At 35.3% G+C, this 25,646-nt stretch overlaps 1 protein-coding gene across 2 annotated transcripts in view; it reads right to left on the bottom strand.

The window, feature by feature from the left end:
- Window positions 1-1,899: 1,899 nt before the first annotated feature.
- Window positions 1,900-25,646, bottom strand: part of plod2 (procollagen-lysine, 2-oxoglutarate 5-dioxygenase 2) — a 44,609-nt gene continuing 20,862 nt past the window's right edge. The window contains exons 4-20 of one of the 2 annotated variants that reach the window (XM_088613629.1): window positions 24,269-24,432; window positions 20,341-20,453; window positions 20,100-20,163; window positions 19,475-19,572; window positions 17,707-17,808; window positions 14,046-14,171; window positions 13,829-13,950; window positions 12,186-12,290; window positions 11,199-11,324; window positions 10,569-10,710; window positions 9,562-9,624; window positions 7,555-7,668; window positions 7,053-7,118; window positions 6,138-6,242; window positions 5,611-5,757; window positions 4,290-4,415; window positions 1,900-3,082 (exon numbers count right to left, since the gene is read on the bottom strand). In XM_088613629.1, the coding sequence (XP_088469755.1) occupies window positions 2,927-3,082; window positions 4,290-4,415; window positions 5,611-5,757; window positions 6,138-6,242; window positions 7,053-7,118; window positions 7,555-7,668; window positions 9,562-9,624; window positions 10,569-10,710; window positions 11,199-11,324; window positions 12,186-12,290; window positions 13,829-13,950; window positions 14,046-14,171; window positions 17,707-17,808; window positions 19,475-19,572; window positions 20,100-20,163; window positions 20,341-20,453; window positions 24,269-24,432 (1,939 nt within the window). In that variant the 3' untranslated portion in view covers window positions 1,900-2,926. The remainder of the gene's footprint in view (window positions 3,083-4,289; window positions 4,416-5,610; window positions 5,758-6,137; window positions 6,243-7,052; window positions 7,119-7,554; window positions 7,669-9,561; window positions 9,625-10,568; window positions 10,711-11,198; window positions 11,325-12,185; window positions 12,291-13,828; window positions 13,951-14,045; window positions 14,172-17,706; window positions 17,809-19,474; window positions 19,573-20,099; window positions 20,164-20,340; window positions 20,454-24,268; window positions 24,433-25,646) is intronic. The other variant, XM_088613637.1, reaches the window with a different exon arrangement.

Raw genomic sequence — 25,646 nt, forward strand, 5'->3', positions numbered from 1 at the left:
ATTCAATCAGACGTTTGTGTTTCAAACTCAGAAAGGTAACCAAAGGGTCTGTACCAAAGTACAGTACCTAGAGCAATTCTGCTTGGAGGAATAGTCAAAAATCTCCCTCAGAAGTGCAGGACCTGGATAGCACATTATAGAAACATCAGTGTAATCCCTGCCAGAGGACGATTTACAATATTAGCTACAGGTTTATGAATAAATGTGACCTTCAGCTTTTCTGGACTTACTTTTTTATGACAAATGTGATTTTGCTCTGTGCAAATTGACATTGACATTTTTTTTCAACAGGTCATACTATCCAATCTGTAAATCTTTGTTTTTTCCCCACGTAATAGAGGTTATTGATAAACCCTGGATTTCTCTGAAGGCGTGTGCTACATACATTACTCTGCTTAATTTCCTAAAGGTACTAAAAAGTTTTGATGAAACTATAATAACTTAACAAAATCTATTCTTATTAAAAATGTGAATTCTTTTTTCAATATCAATATGGGTGACTACAAATATTTTTATTAAGTTGTCTAGCTGTTAAAATATATTTTACCATAAAGCAGTCCCTTTTGGCAGTAATTATGTGGGAAAATCTTTTAGCATATTACGAATGCAGGCTTCCTGACCAGTTCACTGAATCAATGTCACCTTTGACAAGCTTACCACTAGGCAGACGTTGAGGAAAGTCATCTAACAATAACTGCTTTCATAGGCCTAAAGGTTTTCTCAAACACCTGACCTAGCACCCAGAGGCAGTATCCTATAAGAAATAACACCACTGTTTGCTTAGTCAAGGAAAGTCCAGGGTAGAAACAAAGAGTATGTTAGGTTTCAAATTTAATATAACCACCATAAAAAAAATAGGACAAAGGAGTCTATGTGGTTTGGTATTTTAAAAAAATGGTCATTAAAATAGTTGGAAGTGACAAATATTAAAAGGCCTAACACAAACCATTACTGTTTTTAGTTTTATGAAGTCATAATTATTTGATAAGCCTACATATATTTCAGTCCCTTTGATTTTTATATTTTTAGTTTTAGCCCCTCTCTCCAAACAGTTAGATCTATGTCAATCCATGTCAAAGAGAGAAATACTCCTAGCGTATTGTAAGAAGCAGCCTTAGATCTGCTAATTTCAGGAGTTACATTACTGCTGCTAATAATTCTTAGTTGTGAAATGGATTTTTATAGTTCTCATTTAAAAAACAAGACAGTTTAGGCCAGTTTGTATAACAAATAGGGTAATATATTAATGTAGAGGGAGGAAATGATTTAATAATAATAATAATAATAATAATCTTTATTTTATATAGCAACTTTAAATGTGACTTCTCAAAGTGTTTTACAGAAAGAAAAAAGCACACAATGAAAGGAGATAGCAGTATTAAACAATTGCTCTAAGGGTCTGGAATACAGTAGGAAAGCAAAGGGGCAAAGAAACAATTAAACTGAAGCCCATTTAAAGAAAAAGGTTTTGAGCTTTGACTTGAAAGTGCTCAGGGAACGTTTGAGGCATATCAGGAAAAGGCTCTGTCACCCTTAGTATGTAGCCTGGCTTGGCGGACAAACAGGAGAACAAAAGTTACGAGGTGGGGAATAGGACAATAATAAGTCAGACAGGCACTGAGGTGTCAAGCCATGTAGAGCCTTATAGGTGAGCATGAGGACTTGGTAGTCGACTTGAAACCTGATAGGAAGCCAGTGCAAGGGCACCAGGATAGGAGTAATGTGATCACTTGCAGGAGTCTGGCTGCCGGATTCAGGAAGAACTGAAGTTTGTTCACTGTGGATTTAGATACCCTAGCAAGTAGGGCATTACAGTAGTCAATTAGAGAGAAGACTAAAGTGTTGACCAGGTTTAAAGCTACAGTTAGTGACAACATAGGATGGATTTAAAACATATAATTTAAGCTGTGTACTTTTGTTTTATTCAAGTACATAGAAAATAATCCTTGCAGGGAATGTCTAAGTACAGTTCTCAGACAGTACTTACAGTACATAAGCGATTTTTGCATTTAGAACTACAGTAACTGCCTGTTTCAAAAACTGACTGAACATTAAACAATTCTGGTAATAATTTGGCTCAGAAAAGTAAGCTGTTTTTTTTTTCTTGACAGTATACTTCAAATATCAACTGGTTCAAAATACATCTAATACCAAAAACTGCATCACTAGCACACTTTATTTCAATAAATGAAATAAATCAATCATTTAATTGTTTTATTTTTCATCAAACGGACAATAACTTAATTGAAATTGCTGAAGTTTACAAACAAATCTTTCACTTACAGTAAATGTAAGTGTTGTAATGCACAATGTCTTTTCATGAAAACCATTTCAAGTAAGACCTTTAGAGGTTTATTAAGTAAAGAAATCCTAAAACGTGGGATTTTTATATTTCTACACATTTACTTTTTCCAATTCATTCGCTGTGAAAAGATACAAAAACAAAACCATTCCCTGAACAGCATACAGGTACATACTGTAGTTTGCCTGATTAAAAATGAGATTTCTCAATATCAACACATCATCCATTCTAAAATGTTATCCTTTGCAACCAGAAGTGGAACTAATACTAATAAATCTAAATAAATAAGAACAGAATGATCAGTTAAAAAAATTCTAAAGCACCAGATGAATGTTACAGTTTAGCTCGTTTTACTTTTTGGAAGAAACCATAACCACCTTTTGATGTTCCATTCTAAGTGACTATATTCCTTCTGGTAAAGTTTTAGTTCAGGAGAAGAGGAGGATTTGCACATCGCAGAAAACAACTTCCCTAATTTTTTGTGGGCCATGTCATTGGTTTTGCTTTTCCCACAGTTGTTTTTCACAATTCAATACAGTAAAATGCAAAATTGTTCAAAGGACAAGGGGAATTCAAAAACACTTTCACGGTAAAAAACACAAAGGTGCAAAGGTCAATTCCTGTTCATGGGTCGATAAAGGAGACAGCAATATATCTAGTTCCATTTGTGGTTGGCAGTCCTTCGTGTAGGTGAGTTAGTCTTCCTGGGTGCATGAAACTCCAGCCTTTTCTAGGGGATTCAATAGAGCAGTTGTATCGATGAAACCTACAGCCACCTCCCTGTTGAAATTAAATTAATATATATTAATAGAAACACCTAGAATCAATATACAGTTTTCCTTTAATCCAAACTTTTAAGTGCTGCAAACCCATAGACTGTTTTAGAGTCATCATCTGGAAATTTATTATACAGGCTTTATATGTGTTGCTTCTCTGTTATCCATAACCAAAAATGGATGAGAGGCACTAAATCCATTTTGCTCACGGACAAGTAATGAGGTGGGGAGCCTAGTCACTTTCCTCATAGGACAAATCTCAGGGAGACATTTAGAGAACAAAACTAACATATATGTCTTGGGAGGTGGAAGGAAATGGGATCACATGACCATGAGACCATGTTAACTCTGTATGGACAGGCATCAAAGACCAGACTCAAATCCAACAGTTTGGAGCTATGAAGGAGCCACACATACTGGTTATTTATTTGCTGCAGAGGAATTACACCACATCAGCTACTGATGAGTTACTCCATTCGAGATTTGCTGGTCTTTCCTCTATGAATTGTCCAAACTGACAAAGCCATCTGAAAGAATAATCAGCTTGTTCTGGGTGCTTTCCACATTTCAACAGCTACAGCCTGGAGCAGAAAATTAGGAGCTCCATGGTCACACAACTATAGTTGGTAAAAGGGATTTGCCCCTTCTTGTTAGCCAAGCTAAAGAGGCAGTGGTAAGGCATTGTGGTAAGGGCTCTGGAGTCATACACTAGAAGGAGAACTACTCTTGTTCTGTTGAGCAAATATCAGTAAAGATTCCCAACTCGATAAATGGGTACAGATGTTAATCTACCAGCCAATAATTAATAATAACTTAATTATCCTGCAAGATTGCTCCTTATTGCAACGCTGAAGAAAAGGACTTGTGGGAAGAAAACAGAAGTGCTTACAAGTCTACTGCATTACAACATGGTTTCGAATGCAAGATAAGCCACTTAGTCAAATATTTGAAATAAAATTAAACACAAAGAGATTTACAGAAGAAGCTGAATAAAAGTTATTTCAGAAAATGGCATTTAAATTTATGAATAACAGTCCTTTAATATAAATAAAACAAAGAAACATCCAAAAATAATTAAGTATAAATATATTTTGAAGAAGAAAAGGTCATAAAGAAAAGCTGTTAAAGTAATTGCTCAAGAACAATTAGAATTTTTTTGGTTTACTAAATACATATTAACACTGTTAACACTGTGCATTACAGCATCTCACCTGGAAATCTATTCCTTTTCTGTTTAGGGCGATGTTGATGGTGAATGTAGAGGAGTCATGATGTGGTCTTAAAGCTGGCTGCCTGACAGGACTGTATTTAACTACAAAGTTCAGCAAAGCATAGCCCTGAAAGGAAATAAAAATCAGTTACTAACATTGGCATCTTTCAAAATTCATAGTTGGTCTCAATAAATAAACCAGAGCAAGAATACAGAACATAATCTTAGGAGTGCTAGCTTCTAAGTTAGCTATAGTCTTTAACCTTCTGTGGGTTAGACTACAAAAACAAATACAAAATAAATATTTGTGTGCATTTACAGCAGTAACTAAACCCTGTATCTTGGCTATACTTCTCCTAAATTAATTTAACTACAACAGAGTTTTGTAAAAACATTACGAATCCTCACTGAAGGAATCAAAATCTTAACTCCCTTTCTCACCTACTGTACCTTCTGCAAAAGGTCTTATTATAGACCTATAGATCTTTCTAACCAGATTTTGTCTAAGATATAATACTGGTGTGAATATTACACATACGAAATTTGATGTGGTAGTCTGACCTGTAATATTCCAATCAGGACAAAACAAATGGATGATGGAGCCTGCTAACGGCTTTTACATGGTGAACTGTAACCATCACACCAGCTTGATCACAGAGGCTCTGTAACCATCACACCAGCTTGATCACAGAGGCTCTGTAACCATCACGCCTGCTTGATCACAGAGGCTCTGTAACCATCACGCCTGCTTGATCACAGAGGCTTCCCCCCCTGTACTTACCCCCAAATGGTGAATGTTTACCCAAATGGTAAATGTTTACACTAAACTCCTGATGACAAAGGAACGTCTCTATTTCCTTGGGTCACATCAAAGACAGGAGGGGGGGAAACGTGTATATATAAGTTCTGTAGGATCATATCCACTTTGAGCTAAGATAGGTACTAGAACTATTATGGTGCTTATTGTGGTTCCTTGTATGCATACAATAAAGCTTGGCTGGACAAACGAACACTTCAGGCTCGAATTTCCTGGTTTCTACATGGACTTTATGGCAAATATTTAACAGGGAATCACAGTGAATCCATATGAGAGAATGGTATTTTTTTACAAACTTTCTAGCAATCAAAAGCCAATAACAGGACTGTACAAGAAACTAATTATGAATTACAGCTGTGATATGGGTGGCACTGGCCAGTATCAAAGCTTTAGAGCCAGCAGTAAGACTGGAAAAAGACATGATTTCATGCATTTCTGTTTTGGAAGATATTATGTTATACTGGTCTGACTGTTGCGTATGGCACAACTGCACAGTAAAAATCACCTTTGTGTAATAGCCAGAGAAAACCTTCAGTGTCACAGGAGAAATATACTCTCGAATGAAATGCAGCCATTCCTTTTCAAAATCAACTTGTGACATGTGAATATCATCGGTTGGGACATTTTCATAACCACCAGAAATACGCTTGTCCTAAAAATAAAAATGAACCAAAGTATGAGGCACGGAACTGCAATAAACATTTTACCAAAGCAGGCATGTTTAAAAGAAGAGAGAAACACATTTATTAAATAAACTGAATTATTTGGTATTGAGCATGAAGGAAGATTCTCTTCAGATATACTAATGCTTTTTCAGCACATTTTCCTTTTTATAAAGTCAGAAGAAGCCATGGGTGTCTTTGCCAGACTTACTGTAAGAGCATGTACTGTTTTTTCAAATGTCACTGGCTCAATTAGTAACAAGCAAGAAAATACATTCTGGGTGAACTGTTCCATTATAACCCTTTACTTTTTAGATTAATTATTTTTTTAAATATGTTGTAATACATTCACAATAGTAATTATACTTACCTTATGCCTTCCACCTGACCATATCCCATAGTGTTCCATTTCTTCTACTAATTCATCACAGGCTTTATCAGAAAATACAGGAAACCAGAAAACATCTGGACAAGGCTAAATGACATTAAAAACAATGAAGGATTAGAAGAACAAAACAAAAGACATACTAGTCATAATGATTTCTAACAAAATATGGTTCTTTGCTATGGTTCTGTTAGTCTTCATAACTTGCTAAGAAAGAATTTTCTGGATGCTTTGGACTCTGACCTCTCTAGGTGGTTGCAAAATTTAGCATACATACTGTCAGTGACTGTACAGTATACTGGTTTACAGTAGGGTGTGTATGCTCTATACTAGCTAAGGGCAGGTGAAGCCAGAGGAGCTGAACTCTTGAAGTATGGGCAAAATGGTTTTATTAATTGAGTAGTTTAGCCGCCTCATTAGCACCCCCTTCAAAGGCTAATATGTTCAGACGTGCCTGAGTCCATCCTGGTATAAAGTTAAGTCTATGTACAGTATATAGCCTGAGTATATTTGGGGTGGAAGTTTATCTCCACATCCAGGGAATTCGTTTGTTTTAATGGATGGACAGACATAGTGAGACAGGGCCCTAATTAAAAGATGGGTGTGGTCGATTCTTGTTTAGGTTTCTCTTACAAAAGCCAACTTTTCTTAAGGGACCATCTCAATGTTGTGTACTGCATACAAAAGCTGCTCCATCCCAGCATCATGAGGCTCTTGGGTGATCTATTCAAAATTATTGGTGTTAATGTTACGTCTGTAAATGTAAAAGAGTCTGCTACATCACAATGAGCGGGAGAATTCTAAAGTACGCACTGTAAATAACAGAAGCTGTGGATGAGTTGTAAAAGTATAACTTTCAACAGTGGCAACATTCATATAATTCTTCACTGGAATACCAACCTGTTCTGTGAGGTTCTCTGTGAATATTTTGCTATAGTTTGGATGAATGTATTTTTCTTTCCAGTCCTGTAACAAAACATGAATGTTAGTATAAAGTTTGCAGTTTGCTAGCCAGGAATATAAAAATAAGAACAGATCAGGAGCTTCCTATTCTTGTTGCAAAGACCTACAATAAGACTGACGCTCTTCTGTGCATATTTGAAATAAGAGACATACAGTATTTATATATACCATATAAGGGGATATTAAGATTTTGTATGCTTTATTAGGACTTATCAGATGATTCATGCAACATCTGTACCACTAACATTCTGTCTCATGTTATTTAACTTCCTTGAAATCCTGTTTCTGGTTGAGAAGTAAAATGAATGTCTAACTGTGAACTAACAGGCAGAAGCAGTTACATACAGTATATTTAGCCCTGAGGGATCTGTTCAGATAAGGCACTTCCATTAGCTGGGCATCTGGGCAACTTTTACTGGCATGGTGGAATTTTACTTACCACTGGGTTTTCAAAAATTTGCCACAAGTCATTGTTATAATGAGATGTGTTGTAATTAGCTGTTGAAATAAGTCTTCCAAACTCATGTCGGTTTGTAATGTACATGAAAACTCCCTATGGTAAATAAAAAAATATGTTAAGTTTCTGCATAAAGAAAAGCACAAACAGGAAACTGTTAAAAATAAAAATGCAGAAATGTTTATATTCCTGAAAACAGAAGGTCATATATAAGAAAATATTCTCGTGGGAATTTGTCGTCATACATTTTATTTTTAATTACATACTGTAAACACAACAGCAAAAATGTTAATACATAAAATGTGCTTATTGACAAAAGCAAAAATATAAAATGCTGGAATTAACTGAAATTAAAATAAAAATGTTTATACCATACCTGGAACGAAGATGGAAAAATATAAATAGCAACAGATACAAGTAAATATTCATGGAATATTTATTGAGCACACAGGTAATGGAGTAATATGAGCAGGGAACAGAGGGGGAGATGCTAAGGAAAAGTTTGCTCCAAGAATTTGATAACCTTGGGCTGTGCAGTAGAGTTTGTATGTGTGTATTTTCAGTCTAGGCTTTAGAGCAAAATTAAAATTGGCATTACAGAAAACCCACAGAAGGAGTATACCCATTTAGATTTTTTAATAGATACTAATAGAAGTAATTTTGAGTCATTTTTAAATTTATCAGTTGCTTGTCTTTAAGAAATGTATTGGCTGTGGTTCAATTTATGGAGTAATTTTTAGATCAGATTCGCGAGTCAGTGTTATGCTCTGGCCTAGGCTGGAAATGGTAAGGGAGTTTGGAATTAAATTGTTAAACATGTGCTGTGGATTTTTGCTTATAAACAAGCATCAGACAGCTATAGCAGGGAATGTAGGGAGGGAGTTGTTCTGCTTTGGACTTTGGCTGGCTTTAAATCTGGCTCCTTAGTGATAAAATACAATTATGACTTCAGAAACTAATCATGTAAAGACAATACTTCGTTTTTGATGCAGATGTTTGGTTTGCATTGGACAAGTCATGAAAATGCTAACTGAAGTTTCTTACACAAATGCCTACAAGTTAAAAAAATGTGCTTCTTTAATAAATATGTTTTGAAACTATTAAATTATACATGATTATACATGTATGAGTAACATATAAATACAGTAATAATACTGTCAATTTATCATATTGATAAAAAAGCAATAAATGAATGAATGAATGCTTTTCTTATTCATAATGTAATTAAAAAGAAAGCCCACATGAAATCACTGAGCTTTTGAAAGAGCACCTTTTCTTCCCCTTTGGGTGGTCAAGTATTAAACATTATCAGGGGTTCCAGTAACTTCCAAACAGTACATTTGTCAACAAATATTAAACCTTACAATTGGCCTTTTTACCAGTGTTGCAGCACCAAGAACTGGTAGTTTCCTTTCTCTTCTTTTCAGCATATAATATACCCGTTACCTGTTCCTAATTATGTACAATACTTTTAAAATCATTACTATAAAATTGTAGCAGAAAAAAATAGGGAAACACACTTTACAACTGATCTTGTAACCTTTTTATCAGTCTGTCTGCACTTAATTGGCAAGGTGTTATTTTACATTTAAATGTTTGAGAAACAGCTTGCTTGCGAATCTCATTTATTTAACTTCATTTTTAAATGAATGCTATAATGAATGCCATTATTTTTTTAATAATATATTTTAAAAAACTAAGGCTTTACACTTTATTATGCTAAATATTCCTGTGGAGTTTCCATAGCTTATAATTAAATTGTTAATTAGCTGTACATGTAATTAGCATTCTCAAGAAAAGTAGATGAGGAGTCACCAGGAGAAAGAAACAAAAAAATAAAATCAAAATACTGACTGGTAATATAAAGGCCTCTAAATATGTTATCCCTAATAATGGATAATGGTTTCTTGCAGAACGGAAGCAGTCCTATATTGTACCATCATACTTTTACGGCAAAATGAGACGACATAAAGTAAAACAAAATTAAACCTTTGGGGGTCTGAGCATATGGAATGTTTCCGGAGAAGGGGAGTCTTTTTCCCTTTGTATTGTCTAAAATGAAGGAGAAGCACCACATAAGTTGTGTGACAATTATATATTTATAGAAATATATATGTAGAGAGACACATAGATACATACTGTATATGTGACATACACCTTGGAAGGAAAGAAGATAGGACTCCGTAAGAAAAGAAGATATGCCAAAAACAGCAGGACTCTCTTAAAGCTGATGTTTTGGAATGTCTTTCTTTTACATGGAGCATGCTGGTAGATTGCATAGCTAGCAAGTACATGGGGGCCCAAAAAGAAAACAGAGACAGACTGATGGCCAGACCCTTCGGATCAGCTTTTGTGACATTTGAAAAGCACAAAGCACACCAGGAGTCACCAATGCCAGGTCACGAGTGAGAAGGAACAGAGAGAATAATATGCAGGCAGCCATTGGCTTAACATGAGCACATGGCGAGTAGAGAGGCAAAAGATTGGTGATGATGGGAGACGACTGGAGCAGCAATCCCTAAATGCACCACAAAGAATACCATAAATAGACAGAAGTCATGCCTAGAAAACAGTCAGCACATCTGTGCTGTATATACTTGCCAGCTTTTCTCTTTTTTCGTCCTTTGAGCTGGAGGTTGATTTCACATTGAGAAACATTGCATTGGCACATTGACAGTTAATTAAAACCTTCCTATTGTGCTACTACTCATTCACGAGACATGAAAATATGTCTTCTAATCATGAACTCAGATAAAGAAGAACCTTTCATATTACATTTGTTTGTGTAACAAATGTTGAATAGTATAATTTACTATTTATGTATACAATGACACTTGTATGGGACAAGGCCAGTCCCTCAATCTGTTTACCAGTTCATAATGGACTGACTAAGTTATGTAGTAAAATAGTAATAAAAATAGTCAAAAACATTTACGAACTATCACTTTATAGAAAAGAGAAAATATTATGACAGAGCACATGCTGAATAGTCTTACCAGCTCCCTAGCATTTCTGCACAATGCCATATCAGGGTCCAGTTTTTCTAAGACAAAATAGTTTTTCTCCTTTAATTCATTTCTCAGAGTCTCTCCCTTTATTAAGTAGACATGAGCCATGTATGGAACATTCCATACACCACTAAAGAAAAAAAAACAGTAGTTAAAACCCACATTTTTCAGTTTTCAACATAATGCTTCCTATTCATTACATCAAGTACAGTATGTCTCAAGCCAGCAAGAAACTGAACCAATCCTATTTGTAATAAGCACAGTGTAATGCTGAGACGCCTTGACTGACATGTAAGTTACATAGTCATGTCCTACAGTGTACTGCTGTTTTTTTCTGGGCTTAAGTTGATGGATAAATAAATGTCAGGCTTTGCTGAGTGATTGCTACTGTATGTGCACATCTTTATTTCTTAGTTTGAGAGTGCACACTAGTCCACACTTATATTTAAGAATTTATATTTAATATTTAACACTTATATTTAACACACTGTTAAAGGCACTAGCGTGCATTGCCTCAAGCCAGTTTTCCTCTTCTTTTAACATATCACTGTGACATTAGTCAATTATCCAGTACAGGATACATGCATTCAGTGAGGCAGTTAGGAAAACAAAACTTACACCCTCTTCCCCTGGACAATGTCAATATAGTCTTCAGAGCGTGCATAATAACCATCCAGACTTAAGGCGCCCCAGAAATTTGACCACAGTTTTCCATGTCGGGTCACAAGAGGGCCAATTATTTTTCTAAAGAAAAAAGCACAGGTGAGAAGATCTGTAACACAAGTCATTTTCATAATAAATGCAAATGTCTCACTAACAACCAATGATTGATTTAAACTGAGTAGGGTACTAATGGCCAAAAAGACACATTGCACTCAATAGCAGACAAAAATTACAGCATCAACCTCATTTATACTTCAGATAGCGTGAAGATGCATCTCTGGATCAGAAATGCGTCCACCCCAAAGCGCAAATTAGAACTGACATTTCAAGAATATTTTGGGAGATTCGAAAAGCGCATCCAAGAACGTGGGTGATGCAATTCTTTTTATTCACCACTGTACCTCCCCTGCTTTGTTTCAAACCCGCAGGCTGTTTTGAAGAAGTTGGCTCTCGTGAGCACACCATATTATTGAAAATGCATTATAAAAATTACAGCATTCATCTGGGGAAAAAACAATAAAATGTGCAATGTTAAGGTTAAAATTGAAACTATTCTCCAGCTTGTGGGTCTGGACAATTCTGAACATTTCTTTAAATATCACATAAGGGTTTCTTGAAAGTGCAGAAGTGCTGAATATCACTGTGCAAGCTACACACCACAAAGACATGCTTTTGATGCAAAAGAATAGAAAGTGTGCGTGCTTGTCTTAATGCTATGTGCCATTTACAGTTGGGGACAGTATAGCTTAAGAGGTTTTCCACATGTTGAGGTACATAGGATGCCACGTTTATTATTTTAAACTAGAAGGGATTTTCATTTGGTCAACTGTAATATACTTGTGGTTTCAGCACTACAGAATACCAAGCTTCTACAGATGTAGGAGAACTGCTAAACCAAATTACCAGCAGAGATGTTATGCTGTTTTATTGGATGCTACATACCGGTTTTGCTCAATTAGGAGTTTCAAAGTCTGGGGATTTGTCAACACAACATCTGCATCAATGCTGAAATAATAGTCACAGCTCTTGTCACTACGACACAACTCCCTAAAAGATGAAGAACACAGAATTTTAAAATAGTTTCATTTCAATCATTCACAGGAGATCACATCACCACTGATCAACATAACTGTCTGCTGCTAGGAAATAATACTGATTTCTAAATTTCGAGGAATCGGCTACTAGATTTGTAGTGCTTTTTTACATTGTACATTATAATACAGTATACATTGAGATACTTATATACTGTAGTGAAATATTTCTATTCAACATGAAGGACTATACTGTATATAACGTGCAACGCAAAATTGTGCTTTTATCAAGTTTCAAAAGCTTTTTTTTAATGTCCTCCTATTTTTTAGTTAAAACCAAATTAACAAAGGGAACACACACATGCACACTCAGACAAATGATATAGAATGGGACATGACTTTAAAAATAATAAAATAATGTTCTGTGAAAAATTAAATATAAAAGACCATTATTATTCAGTATTTATACTGTATAAGTGTTGAATGGGCTAACAAGTGTTTATCTTATTTTAAAAGAAATAACTTTTCAAAAGTTCAAAAGAAAATGTAATCAGATTTTCTATTCTATTTCTATGTGGAAGTATTAAAGTCCTTGCTAGTTGGGCCACAAGTTTGCTATATTAATGCCAACCATTGCTTACTAGATATATCCCACAATGTATTGTTTTTTATTATTTAAAATGAAACAGAGATATAATCTTTTGCTTGTTATAGGAATTAAGTCTCTGAAGCACAAAACATTTCCTGAGCTGAATGTATAAATATGTTTCAAGGATATAGCTTTTTCAATTGTATATTTTTATTTGCAATTCACAAACTAGTTTTGTAAACTGAAAAGAATATCTATAATGAAGTACAAACACAAAACTGGGCACGTGGAAATATGTATTATTTAATGCTAATGTTCTTCCCTCTCAAGAGTCTTGTTTCACGTGGTCCAGTTTGATTTAAAAATCTTTCTTAAGGGAAAATGTACTTCTATTTGAACAGAGGGAGTTTTTTATATACAGTAACATCATCTTTAAATTTCAGTAAATAAACACAAGAAAGAAAATTAAAACAAAGGAAACTCGGGACATTGAATTACATTTTAATGAGAACCTTCAACCTCTGGTGGCTTAATAATCTTAATATTTTGTGGAAAAACAGATTTAACATTATTACTGCTCTGCACCATTCCTGTGATTCATTTTTCAATTGCCGAGTTTGAGGCGCCACAGATATAACAGTCATCCTTAAGATGAAAGGATCTTTTTTCTAGAAATCCTGGATTATATGGAATGACAGCATGCATTTATCTAAAGCAGTCTGTTCAGCTATCATGGTACACTGAAGGAGATAATAAGGGCAACCGTCAGTTTTAGAAAACCATTGAAAAGGATCATCACTAGCATCTAGGAATAAATTGCAGCTGACCTAAATGGCATCAAATTTCAACTTCATTTGGTTTCATTACACGTGGCAATTGAGGCTAGTTATTCCAGGTTTTGCTCAATAAATCATGATCAGAGTGACTCCTTTTTTTTGCAAAATTATATGTATAAGAGCACATACATTCCCATGTTCCTTGCTTCCCCTTGGCTAAGGTTCTCCTCTGGACCCACAACTTTAAAGCTCTTAAGGGCATTCTTGTTTTGTTCCCAAAACCTCTGGATGTGCTTTTCATGGTAAACTTCCTGTATGAGAGAGAAGAGTCTCTGTGAACCAATGCTTCACGGAACAGATGGTTCATTCTTGATGAACTGCTACTTGCGTTATGTTGAGGACTTACATTGTTATGAATAAAAATGCTTAGTTTATCTTTCGGGTAATCCAAGGTCAAAAGCCGGTCGAGAAATTCAGGCATGAAGGGAGTTGATTGCTCAATAAATACACCAAGTGTGACACGTGGATATTCCTGAATTCAAAAACAAAATCAATAAAATAAAAAATCTCGGGTCAGTAATATAACACTTCAGCCTATCAAGGTCATCAGTCAATACACAGTTTGTAATGTACCAATGAATGCATTTTGTGTAAGTTTAAATACTCTCTTGCAATGCTTTCCAAACTGCAGTTTGATAGAGTGTTGTGGATGTAAGTTTATTTTGGTAAATTTACTCTAGCTTTTTCAATTTCACCATGGCTCCCAATATTTGTGCCATGGTTATCTAAAGTTTTTACATGCTTTCATTATGCTTTGTTACACTGGTCCATAGGAAAAACGTGCTGTACCACAGTAAGAATGGCTTAGAAACATTTAACAGAGTACTGTATATATCAGTATTCCTATAATCCAGTGCTTGGTGTCTATAGCCCTATACTTTGTTAGATATGTAGCTAACAAACCACATTCTCACAGAGCACTGTCAAAGTCCATTTGGAGTGAAGAAAAAGAATGTTCCATCCCATGACCACCACTACAACTATGGTGGACGATGTTGGTCAGGACTGAAAGTTTCTTGTGCAGCAAGCCTAATTTGAGAACTTCATGTGTACCCTGTTTCCTTGGTATGGAACCAGAATAAGGATTTCCTTTCCAAAAATGCCTTAATTGTTACTGACAGGAAAAATATGCCAGGGAGGATCTTAGCTATGCTATTGATGGTCTTACGCCTACTCCTTCAGTTCAGAAACAATTCTCCCTGATGACATTTCCTTCTTTCCCTATCCAGATGTGGAAACCACATAATGCATATAGCAACAGAAGGCAATGACCCATGTTTACCCTCTGTCTTGGAGAAAGTAAGTAGTCGGTCTCACAAAACCTGCTATTACAGCTCTTTGAATTGGTTCTTTTTTCTAGGAGCCAAAGGTGAGTCATTCTAATCTATTAAGTATTCAGTCTCCTTGAGTTCATAAGGGTTTTTATGACTTTTTAAATCGCAATATGAAAAACAATCAGCGATGGCGATTCCTACTACCAAATACTCTTGATTAGGTAAATAATAATTTAAGACACACAATGAAAAACAGTTTATAACCCAAAGCCCCAGGTCTATTTGCACTAAAAAAAATAAAATAAAACAGTGATGAAAAAAGTCCTACTTTACATTTTATAAGAACTTCAAAAGTGTCATTTACAATTAATTACATTTCTCTTTCTCAGAACCTACTCTAAAACCATAAAGATACTGAATAAAATATGTACAATTTTCACTATTCAATTCTGACTTAATAATATTATATTTCAATTAAAAAGGTCTATAAACTCAAACCCTTTATTGCAATAATGATAAAATATTTTGTCTAAATATACATATTTTATGAGGTATAATTTATAAAACAAACAGCACTTCAGGTCTATTGAATTTAATCAAAGAGTTTAAATATCTAAACAAAATGTCAGAAACTATGACAGAAAGTAAAGATAAAAGGATCATCATACACTTTAATGAATTACTACACAATGTCCAAATGAAAACATGGCACAGTTAATATCCCCTGAGTGTTAATACAGTCCTGACAGTGTTGACACGTTTCATTCTGCGTCTGGATTGACTGAGGTGAGTTGCTAACTGGTGAAGGCTGACCAGTCATAGTTGTCTCCTGTTCATAGCACTAGTGAGTCTACAGATGTCCCACAGACATTTTATTAGACTCAGGTAAAGAGGAAAAGCTGGCCACAATGTGATTGTAACAAGATTGTTTTGTTGAAGTCACCCCACTGCAATTCTAGTGTGTGTGGTCTTGCAATGTTCTATTGAAAAATCAACACTTCCAGACTAGATTACAGGAACAGAAAAGTTGTTGGTTAAAGAATTTGGCCAATCTAGTGCTGTGAAGTAATCAAAGGTGTTCTTGTTTTACAGAAGATTCCTCCCCATACTATCATGTTTCCATATCCCCTACAGTTGACTTGAAATATTCCCCTAAAACATGTCTTCCACTAGTGGAATAAAAAGCTCCACCATTCAGTCCACTGCCACCTAAGATTTTCTCTAACCCAAGTAAAACAGTGATTTCATCTCTCAGCTGTTAAGATTATTCCTTAATGGCCTCCAAGAATGCAGATTATGTTCTTGCAGATGGCAAACTGCAGTTAATCTCCTGATGCTTGGGTTGTTTCTTCCAGGAATTTCTCGTGCTGCAGCCAGTGCTGTCTGAAAATGTTCATGTGCAGGCACATGTGTGGGTATTAGGGCCTTCCAGGAAGTGACCTGTCCCTCACAGAGCTGGTTTACTGGTGTCTCTGGACTATCTGTCCCTCACAGAGCTGTTTTTGTGGTGGCTCTGGACTACCTGTCCCTCACAGAGCTGATTTCCTGGTGTCTCTGGACTACCTCTCCCTCACAGAGCTGCTTTCCTGGTTTCTGGAGTAGTCTGCCAATCATTAAAGCAGAACATCTTATTCTTCCAGCAGCTTCTCTCACAAACAGGCAGCCTTCATCTACCAAGGTATCAACCACGTGATGTTCCTCAGATGGGGTAAGGTGAAATCTTTTGCTATTCTTGCATTAATTAAAATAATATTTTTGTGAATGGCTATTTACGCATATTTTTAACTAACTGTGGCAATTACAACTGAGCTCAAACACCAAATAAGAAGAACTTGGCATTTTTCAGTTTTCAGGTGATTTGAGCTCAGTATTGTGTTCTCGTAAGGTGATATACTACTAAAACAATAAAGAAACCTATCTGCTTGATTTTTAAAACATATATACTATTATGTACGTGTCCAATGGGCTGCTGATGTAAAATGTAAATTGGTGCATGTGCATTAGTGCACATCTTTAATAGAATAATACTGCTTGGGTACATTTCTCAGGGCAACGTAGGAGGTTCATACTTCTGGATGACATGTAAAAGCTCTACATATTCTCCCTGACACTTTGCCATAGATAACAGGCTAAAGTTTCCAAACATTCAGTATACACTGTGATCGTCTTGAAACATCTGACTCATGTGGTTTTCTTTTACCCAGCACAAGCAAAAGGAAAAATAAAAGTAGTGTTCACAGATCTTCTGGGACTAACGTGAAAAGCTCTATCAGTAGCCAGCCTTGGCTGAACTAACTAACAAATTTTCAGGGCAACCACTGTAAGTCACTCAGTGGATTAAACCACACTGAGAAGCCCACTAAAAAGCAACATGGTCGATAGTGACACCCCTTTAAGTGAAACTTTCTAAAAACCAAAACCCATTTCCTGTACCACAGAAGTGTAGCACTTCCTCTCCATAGAAAACTCAGGCATTTATATGTTTTTAATGAAGGTCTATGCATATGAACTAGAGCATGATATTTGTTATTGTTGGAAACAACTTATATAAAACTGGAGAACTGCCTTATCACAACTCTAGAATGGAAATTCAAGTTCAGACTTGTATTTCACAAATCAGCACTGTGATGACTTCGGAGTGCGAGTGAAAATGAATGACAAAAAATAATTAAATGACACGCATCTTTTCAAACTGCTATTGATTACTGACCATTCCATGTAAATTTGACTTACCTTTACTTTGGACAAGTCAAAAAGGTCATTATCACAAATACCACAGCCAGTTTCATAATTCCAAATATTAGGTATGTAATTTGCTAAATAATTCAGGTAAATCTGTAAAAAAAAAACATGAATATCAGTGTATGAATCGAAATATTAAATAGAAAATTAAAAGATAACTTTTTAACATTTTAAGCTTTCTTGTTAATTCATATAAACATTCTAGTTTTGCTTAAGATTCTACTCAATTAATGTTTGTAAAATATATGGTATTACCATAAGATTAAATAAAACTGAAACTACAGCATAATCAAACTATCCTGTTTAAGAACAGTCTGTATTTAATGTACAATATCACATTACCAGAACTTCAGATTATGAGTTTCAACAGATTTAATTACTCTATGCACAACAGAAGAAAGATACCGCAAAACTTTTAGCATTTGGCATTATTAGGTATTAAATCGTCTAGAGTATTCTTTATATAACTGCAAGATGATTTGAACGTTTGAAATATAAAATTAGCATACTAATGTAAAGCTTTCAGTGTATACACTTCTAAATAGAATGCAGGACATTGCAGTTCAGAAAAGACCCTGTTTTTGTTAATGACAAGCAACATTGATCCTCAAAACACATGCCTCAAATCTCTTTAAAGACACCCCATAGATAAGTTAAAGGTAAGGAGACTATTTGAGATTAACTTTAGTTAGGCCTTTTTAAATTCTCTCTTATTTGCTGGTAAAAACCACACTGTCAGTGCTTTATTTTTTATACAACACTTCATTCCTAAATGAACGGCATAAACGGGCAATATACTGTAAAGTAATAAACTCAAGATGAAACATAAGTTCCATAAGTGTCTTTACTGACTAGGTGGTGCGTCTGTTGATTGCTGCTTCCCACAAGCACTAGAAGAATATTATAGAAAGATGTTTCAATTTTGTCTAGCCAGAGCACTCCTTAATGACATTCCTTATGACACTTTAGAGCAGTTCAAAGACATTTCTTTGGAGGATGTGTGCCATACACATGGTGATAACACAGGGAAATAAAAAGTTAAATGGAGATTTCTTTTGTTGAGAAGCATGTGTGCTAGCTTAATGAGGTTCAGCCTGCACCTTTGAAACTTACAAAAACCTAATTACTCATTAAAAACAGCATGATGAAGGCTGCAAATCAGAAGAGATCAACTGACAACGGAGTGTTTGCTTAATCCCTCAGGGTTACTTTCAACACAGTTTGAATCAGAAACAATCTATTCCAAAAGGATCACATTGCATCAGTTTCAGTTCTGCATGACAATATCTGGTGCACACTGTGTTGGCTTCAAAGATTCTATCTACAACTATCTCAAAGACTGCCATTCCAAAGAACACTGTATCAATCACTCAATCATACAAAGACAACAAACGTTATGCAAAAAATGTCTCCAATTCTGTATCCTGAATTGACCCTTTTCCATTCCTAACATCGTTCCCTACATTTTGACGTTATATTCTTTTTTCCACAATACCTCATAATTTTATCAGAATGACAATATCAAGCAAAATCAATTTCCCCCAGTGTTTCATTCAATCTAGCTTTAACTTGTCTTCGAGTATACAAATTTAAGGCAGATTCCCCCAGTGACTGTAATGAAAAACATAGCCTTTAATTTAATTTGACACCCTGGAACTTCCCATTAAGCAGAACTGCAACAGAAACGCCCAGCTGTAGAAAGGATCATTTAGCATTTTTGGTTTGATTTGTGTCTTATATGAACGAAGATGTGACTCACTTTAGTGTTTCCATTGCCATGAATTGCTATTGGCAGAGTGTCATAGACTGTGTTTCTTGCTCTCACTCTTTCTGTTCCAAACTTCAGTAAAACTTCATCTGAAGAGGAAAAGAACAGATAAGGAATACTTAAGATAACACTGGTCTGTGCTTTCTGGAGGCTCCTGGTTTCAGGCCTGTCCTGTCTCATCCCCCACTTAATAAACACACATACTGTATATACACCAGGGGTACAGTTAAAGTTTTATCATGTGAATTTCCATGAAGTTAACTTAAGGCTTCCTGACTTACTTCTTATGTGCCCTTCTAAAACAATAAACAATAATTACCATTTCTCACACTTTGACGTTTCTACCACTTCTCCCAATGGAAGTGTTTTTTAAAGGATCTTAGCAGCTTTACATTTTTTTTTAATTCAAACCACAAGCTTAGGTGTTTTACTAAAACACAAGCCTTTGGAGTGGCTAGAAAAAGAACCCCAGCAAGATGGCAAGATGAAGTCAACAGATTTGCCGAAGCATGATGGATGAGGACATACAGTAAGTGGATCAAGGTGTGGATTGATAGAGGCTGATGATTTATTTAAAAGTCATGTCAAATTGAAGATAGACTTGGGTTGCACTTACCAATCGCTCCATTCAGGTTTTGAAAAATCTGGCACTTATGATCCAGCGTAATGTTCAGACGTTCCTAAAGATTGTCAAGGAACATATCATTTCAATTCTTCAGTTGTAGGTTTTGCTGCAAACACACCCACTGTAACCTACTCTCTGCGATTCTTTTTTCCATAGATATTTTATGATGTGTTAATTTTAAAGAGCAAGGAAATGCAACATTCACTGTCAAGTTCACGTCACTTCTACTCACCCTCTGGAGAGGATCCAGATATATTTTTGTGTAAAAAAGTTGATCGTCATCGTTATCGTGAAGGTTCCACTGTTCTACGATCCGGTACACATATGGTGCATATCCAATGATTCCTGTGAATTTCACCAGTTTGAGGTTAATGTGAGAGGAAATTGTGAGCAAGAAAAAAGAACGTTGTTTTCCGAACCCAAGCTCTTTGAAAGTAATTCTTAAGGACTTGTTTGGGGCATTTGTTCTGGCAAATATTCTGGCAAATATCAGAAATTTGTAAAGCTTCATTTTAAACCTGAAAACAATTAAAATGTTGTCCAACATTACTTTAAATCTTTTTTATCTTTGTCCAGAAGACTAATAGGAGTGTGGCAAAGGATACATTTTAAGCTTTGAACTTTTGGAACACATTTCTAAACTATCTGCACATTATCATGATTTACATTAAAGATCTATAACGTTTACTAGTTGATTTAATTAAAAATTGTATGAACTCATAAGAAATATAAATATTGTATTTTAAATTGGATGTGCACTTAATATAATTAATTATAGTTATTATATCAATTCCAAATACAAAATGCATACATACAGTAAGTAGCTACATAATGCTTCTTGCAATAGTTCAAATACAGTAAACTAATTCTGCAGAAATGTTAAGTGTGAAATTAAAACATTTAGTGTAAGCCTGCAAGGAGAGGGAAACTTAATTTCAAACTTTAGTTTCCAAAGTTAAAAGGGAAAGAAAAAAGAAAGTGAATTGTTCAAAATGTGCAGCATTGTGCATACACTGTAACACTAAAGAGATTCCACAGCCATAATTTAGAACAAACTGCAACCAATTGCTATTAAACCATTTTTTATCATTCCTTAATTTTATAAAATTGTCTCAGATAGGTATTTAAAGTTTTGCCTTTGTATAACATAGGAATATTTGTCTCGGGATACATATATTACTAATATTTCAATGCATGTGCATATGCAAGTTATGAACTTTAATAGAAGTATGCAGCTAATCAATTTCAACAAGCCATTAGTAGTTAATGTGCCACCACTTGTGAGTAATTGATTGGGCTGGTTTGACTCGAGCAGGTGGGTGTGGGCAGGTCAGAGACCTCTTAAAGGACTCGGAATGAACCGTGGAGAAAGTCTGTAAATCTGAATGCTAAACTGCCCAAGCCTTCTTGGGCTGGATGCCATTTTATGAATTTTTCTAAGAAAATTCTCCAATTCTCCAATTGGCACCTGCTCTCACTCAGTTTTGAAAGGGGGGTTTTCCCTTAAAACCATAATTTTCTTGCTGTCTAGACAGCAGCAGTCTCCCTGCCACAAGGAAGAAGTAACACAAACATTGTCACCCTTTAGAGTACGAGAATATTTTTATCCTTAATGCTGCATAACAATAATCACAATATACCGCTGACCTTGAACTCTGACCCCAAGCTTCTCTCCCTGTCTGTGTGTCCCATGGAGAGCAAGTTGGGGTCTGCAAAAAGACAAACTCCAAATACAAGAAATTGTATATGGCCAATAAAGTGATCTTATGCAAGAGGAAAACTGGTAACCCTTTTTGTCTGTCTGGTGAACTCTGCCTTTTTTAAGTATAATATAGAAAGTACCAGAAAATTGAAGGGTTTGGTTTTGTCACTGGTCGTAGTCCAATTTTAGGTATCCTTATTAGGAGGCCCTTCAGACATTGCTAACATGAAAAGAAAAGCAGATATTCCATAAATAAATAAGAATGAGGGGAATGATTCCAAAAGCTTATTTTATTCCAAAAATAAACTAAAATTACAAAGCAGATGCAAAATAGTTTCAAAAGCCTTCACAATTAGAGACAACCTTCACCACAGGTATTACATGGGTGATGACAAATGCACCTTCAAGTGGTTTATTTCATGGCAGGAAAAGCCTTATTTGAAACATGAGGGATTGAAGAAAGTAGGTTTAATAACCATATCCAACCAACCTTTTCTGAAATTAAGATTTTTGTGTTAAAAATAGATAACACTTGCAATCACTTATATTTGACAGTCTCTATACAGCTTTTCCATCTGCTAGAGAACAAACATTTCATGATTAAAAATACTTCCACATTTTCCTATTAAATTGAATGTAAATTCTGTGCTCTAATAAAAAAAAATCACTGCACTGCTTGAATAAGGAGACTATTGCCAGACAAGCCACACTAGTACAAAATTCATCTATTCTTTAACAGGACTCCAGAATTAATGTTCAACATACAACATCCTGAGTTGATCTCATCTGGTGCAAACAAAGAAGCAAGCACTTCTGTTTGACAAAGAACATCTGTTTCATTTGAAAAACACTTTTGCGGTTATGTGATAATATCCATCACCAACAATAAATCAAACCTGGCAGGGTTTCAAGGCAATATTTAAATGAAATTGTAGATATCAGCAGGAACCCTCACAAAATTGAAATTGTGTTTTTGAACTTTAAATTTAGTTTAATTTGGTTTTATAAAGGAAATCATGTGCAAACAAACTACAAATGCCAAAATGGCATTACATACTACAACGTACTGTATAACAGGAAACAACATACTGTACCATCACTCAGAAGAAGAAACTGAAGTGATGCACTCGGCTCGAATTATAATATATAATATAATAATTTCTTATACTCATATAGCACTTTTCTGGACACTCCACTCAAAATGCTTTACAGGCAATGGGGAAAATTGTGACTTAAATGTCCAGATTGTTATACTGTACATATATAAAAAATGTAACTTAATACAACGATTGTTAAAGTAAATTTTTATTTTAAGGCAAACCTCATTCATTTTTATTTCTCCTGATAACGTGTATGCTTTAGGTTTTTTTTCCATGCAGTTTGGGGAAAAAAACAGCAAGCTTGACCTATTGCTTATCCTCTGAGAGGTTAGGGTAAGTCTGCCAGCTTACCCACAAAATATTACTTTTCTTACAGAAATGTTGCTGCAGCGAAAAATAATACTTTCAATTTTACATTTTCATGCAAAACATCAAAAAAGCTAAATCAAATTAACATGTCATGTTGATGACAACAATTTGTCCTGAAGATGACAGCAGGCAGACCTATCAGCACAGGGATCGAACAAAGAAGGCAAACTGACCACTCCACTGAAAGCTGTAATTTCGGCGTTCAAAATAGCAGCAGCATAACAAGCATGTGATCTGAAACACCATGAGCCACAAAATGATGAATGTAGCAGCTTTGGGCAACTCTCCTTGTTGTAGCCTTTCATGGGATGGGAAAAATGGCTGAGGTGAACTGACAGACTGCAATGAATGAACCATTCACCTAATCTTAAATCATGAATAGGCCAGTATTTAGTCTGTCCAACAGGAAATACCACAGAATGCCCATTGAGTCCTTTCTATTTTAAATATATAAAAATTCTACTGAAAGTGCTGAAAGGATTTTCTGAAAGACTACAAGGAAAAATAAGTTCCAGGGCTATTATACTACAGTCATAGATGATGTGTTTAAATTATCTTTGCAACTTCCTGATCTGGGATTGGGAACAATATCCTTCTGTTAAATCTCAGCAAGCCAACGTTTGTGACTAGAAAATAATATGCAAAGGTGACACAGGGGAGCCCACAGCATAAACAAAATTGTTAACATTTGCATTATCTAAAAGGTGACCAGTTTTAGCTGGCCTTGTGTTCAATCAAATTAGTTTATAAGGTTTTTTCCATGCAAATGTGTTCTGTGAGACAAAACTGACCCAAGGACCTAATGTATCTAAACAGTCGGAAAGGGAAAGGGAATGATTTAACATTTCTCAGCAGAATCAAATGCTCATGAGAAGTAATCCAAAAGGCCTTCAGCTCCAATGATCCCATGAGATAAAAGTTAAAGGAATTTACCCAAATTCCTGAACTTGTCTGATCTTTTAAAATTGATCTAAATCAACTGCACCCACCTCCTGAGTTAAGGAATCGCTTTCCACTTCGGACAGATGGATACTTGTCTGCTAGTCTCTTATCTGGCCAGATCAGCCCCTCAGCAGCAAACAATACTTTGTGATTTGCTTGTTGAAATTTTTTTAAGAGCTCCTCAGGGCCACCAGCAAAGATAACATCATAGCTGAAATGTAAAAGAAGATAAAAGCAAGAAATACTGGTTACAATTAGATCAAGAAAGGCAATCATTTAGGAAAACAATGCTCATTTACAGTTCATTGAATTGTTAGGTAAAATTGCAGATAAACCAGTTAATAGGTACTGTGTCCACATGTGAAGGACTCCTATCAGTCTGAAATGAACAGTGTCTGTTGGCAATACAAGTGGAATCCACCTTAGTTTTATCTGTCAAATAGAGCCTTAATCAAATTACGTGTCCTGTGATATAAAGTGCCTTTTAAAAGTATCCAAGCCCTTGCACAGTTTTCACATTTTGTTGATTTTTAGCTTTCAGTAATGACACTTTGAAATTGCAATGCAGTTAATATTTGTTATCTACACCATCTACTCGACACATTCAAAGCACAAAAATAAAAAGAATGAGATGATCAACATGAAAAAAACTTAAGTCATGACTGCATAAGTATTTAATTGCTACACAATTAGTTTCATGTCCTCTGTGTGCAATAATAGTGGTTATAGTGGTTTCAGAGGTAAAATCACCTGTTTCTATGAGGTTCCTTAGTCAGGTAATTAATTTCTAGCAAATAATCAGCCATGAAGACAGTGGAACTTTCAAAGCAAGTCAAGGATAAAGTCATTGAAGGCCACAGATTAGGAGAATGGTACTAGAGTATTGATGTCTCAGAATATCTGTGTGAGCAAAATGTAGTCAATCATCAAGAAACAGAAGGTACATTTTACCAGTAGAAAATGACTGCATGAGGACGTTCTTCCAAACTAAGCAACATGGAGAGATTTGGTGAGGGAAAAAAATTCAAAAGAGTTCAGTCAACAATATCCTGATCACTCCACAAAGTTGGCCCTTGTGGGATAATGCAAAGACTTGCATGGAGTTTGCAACAAAGCACCTAAATGTTATCTTGCAAAAATACGGCAACATTTTTTTGGCACCAGATACCAAATTAGATATTTATGGTCTAAATGCCAAACCTTACATTTGATGCAAACCCAACAAAGCAGTCAACACCATCCCTAAAGAGAAGCACTGAGGTGGTAGCATCATAATATGGGGATATGTCTCCACATAGGGACTGAAAAGCTTGTTAAGACTAGAAAGAAAAAAAAAATGGATGGAGCAAAGTACAGGTAAATACTAAAAAAAAACCTGTTTCATAGTCTTCTAAAGTCTTCACAAGCAATCCCTAAGCAATTTGA

The sequence above is a fragment of the Lepisosteus platostomus genome, chromosome 2, assembly GCF_059453375.1.
Source record: "Lepisosteus platostomus isolate fLepPlt1 chromosome 2, fLepPlt1.hap1, whole genome shotgun sequence".
Lineage (NCBI taxonomy): Eukaryota > Metazoa > Chordata > Actinopteri > Semionotiformes > Lepisosteidae > Lepisosteus > Lepisosteus platostomus.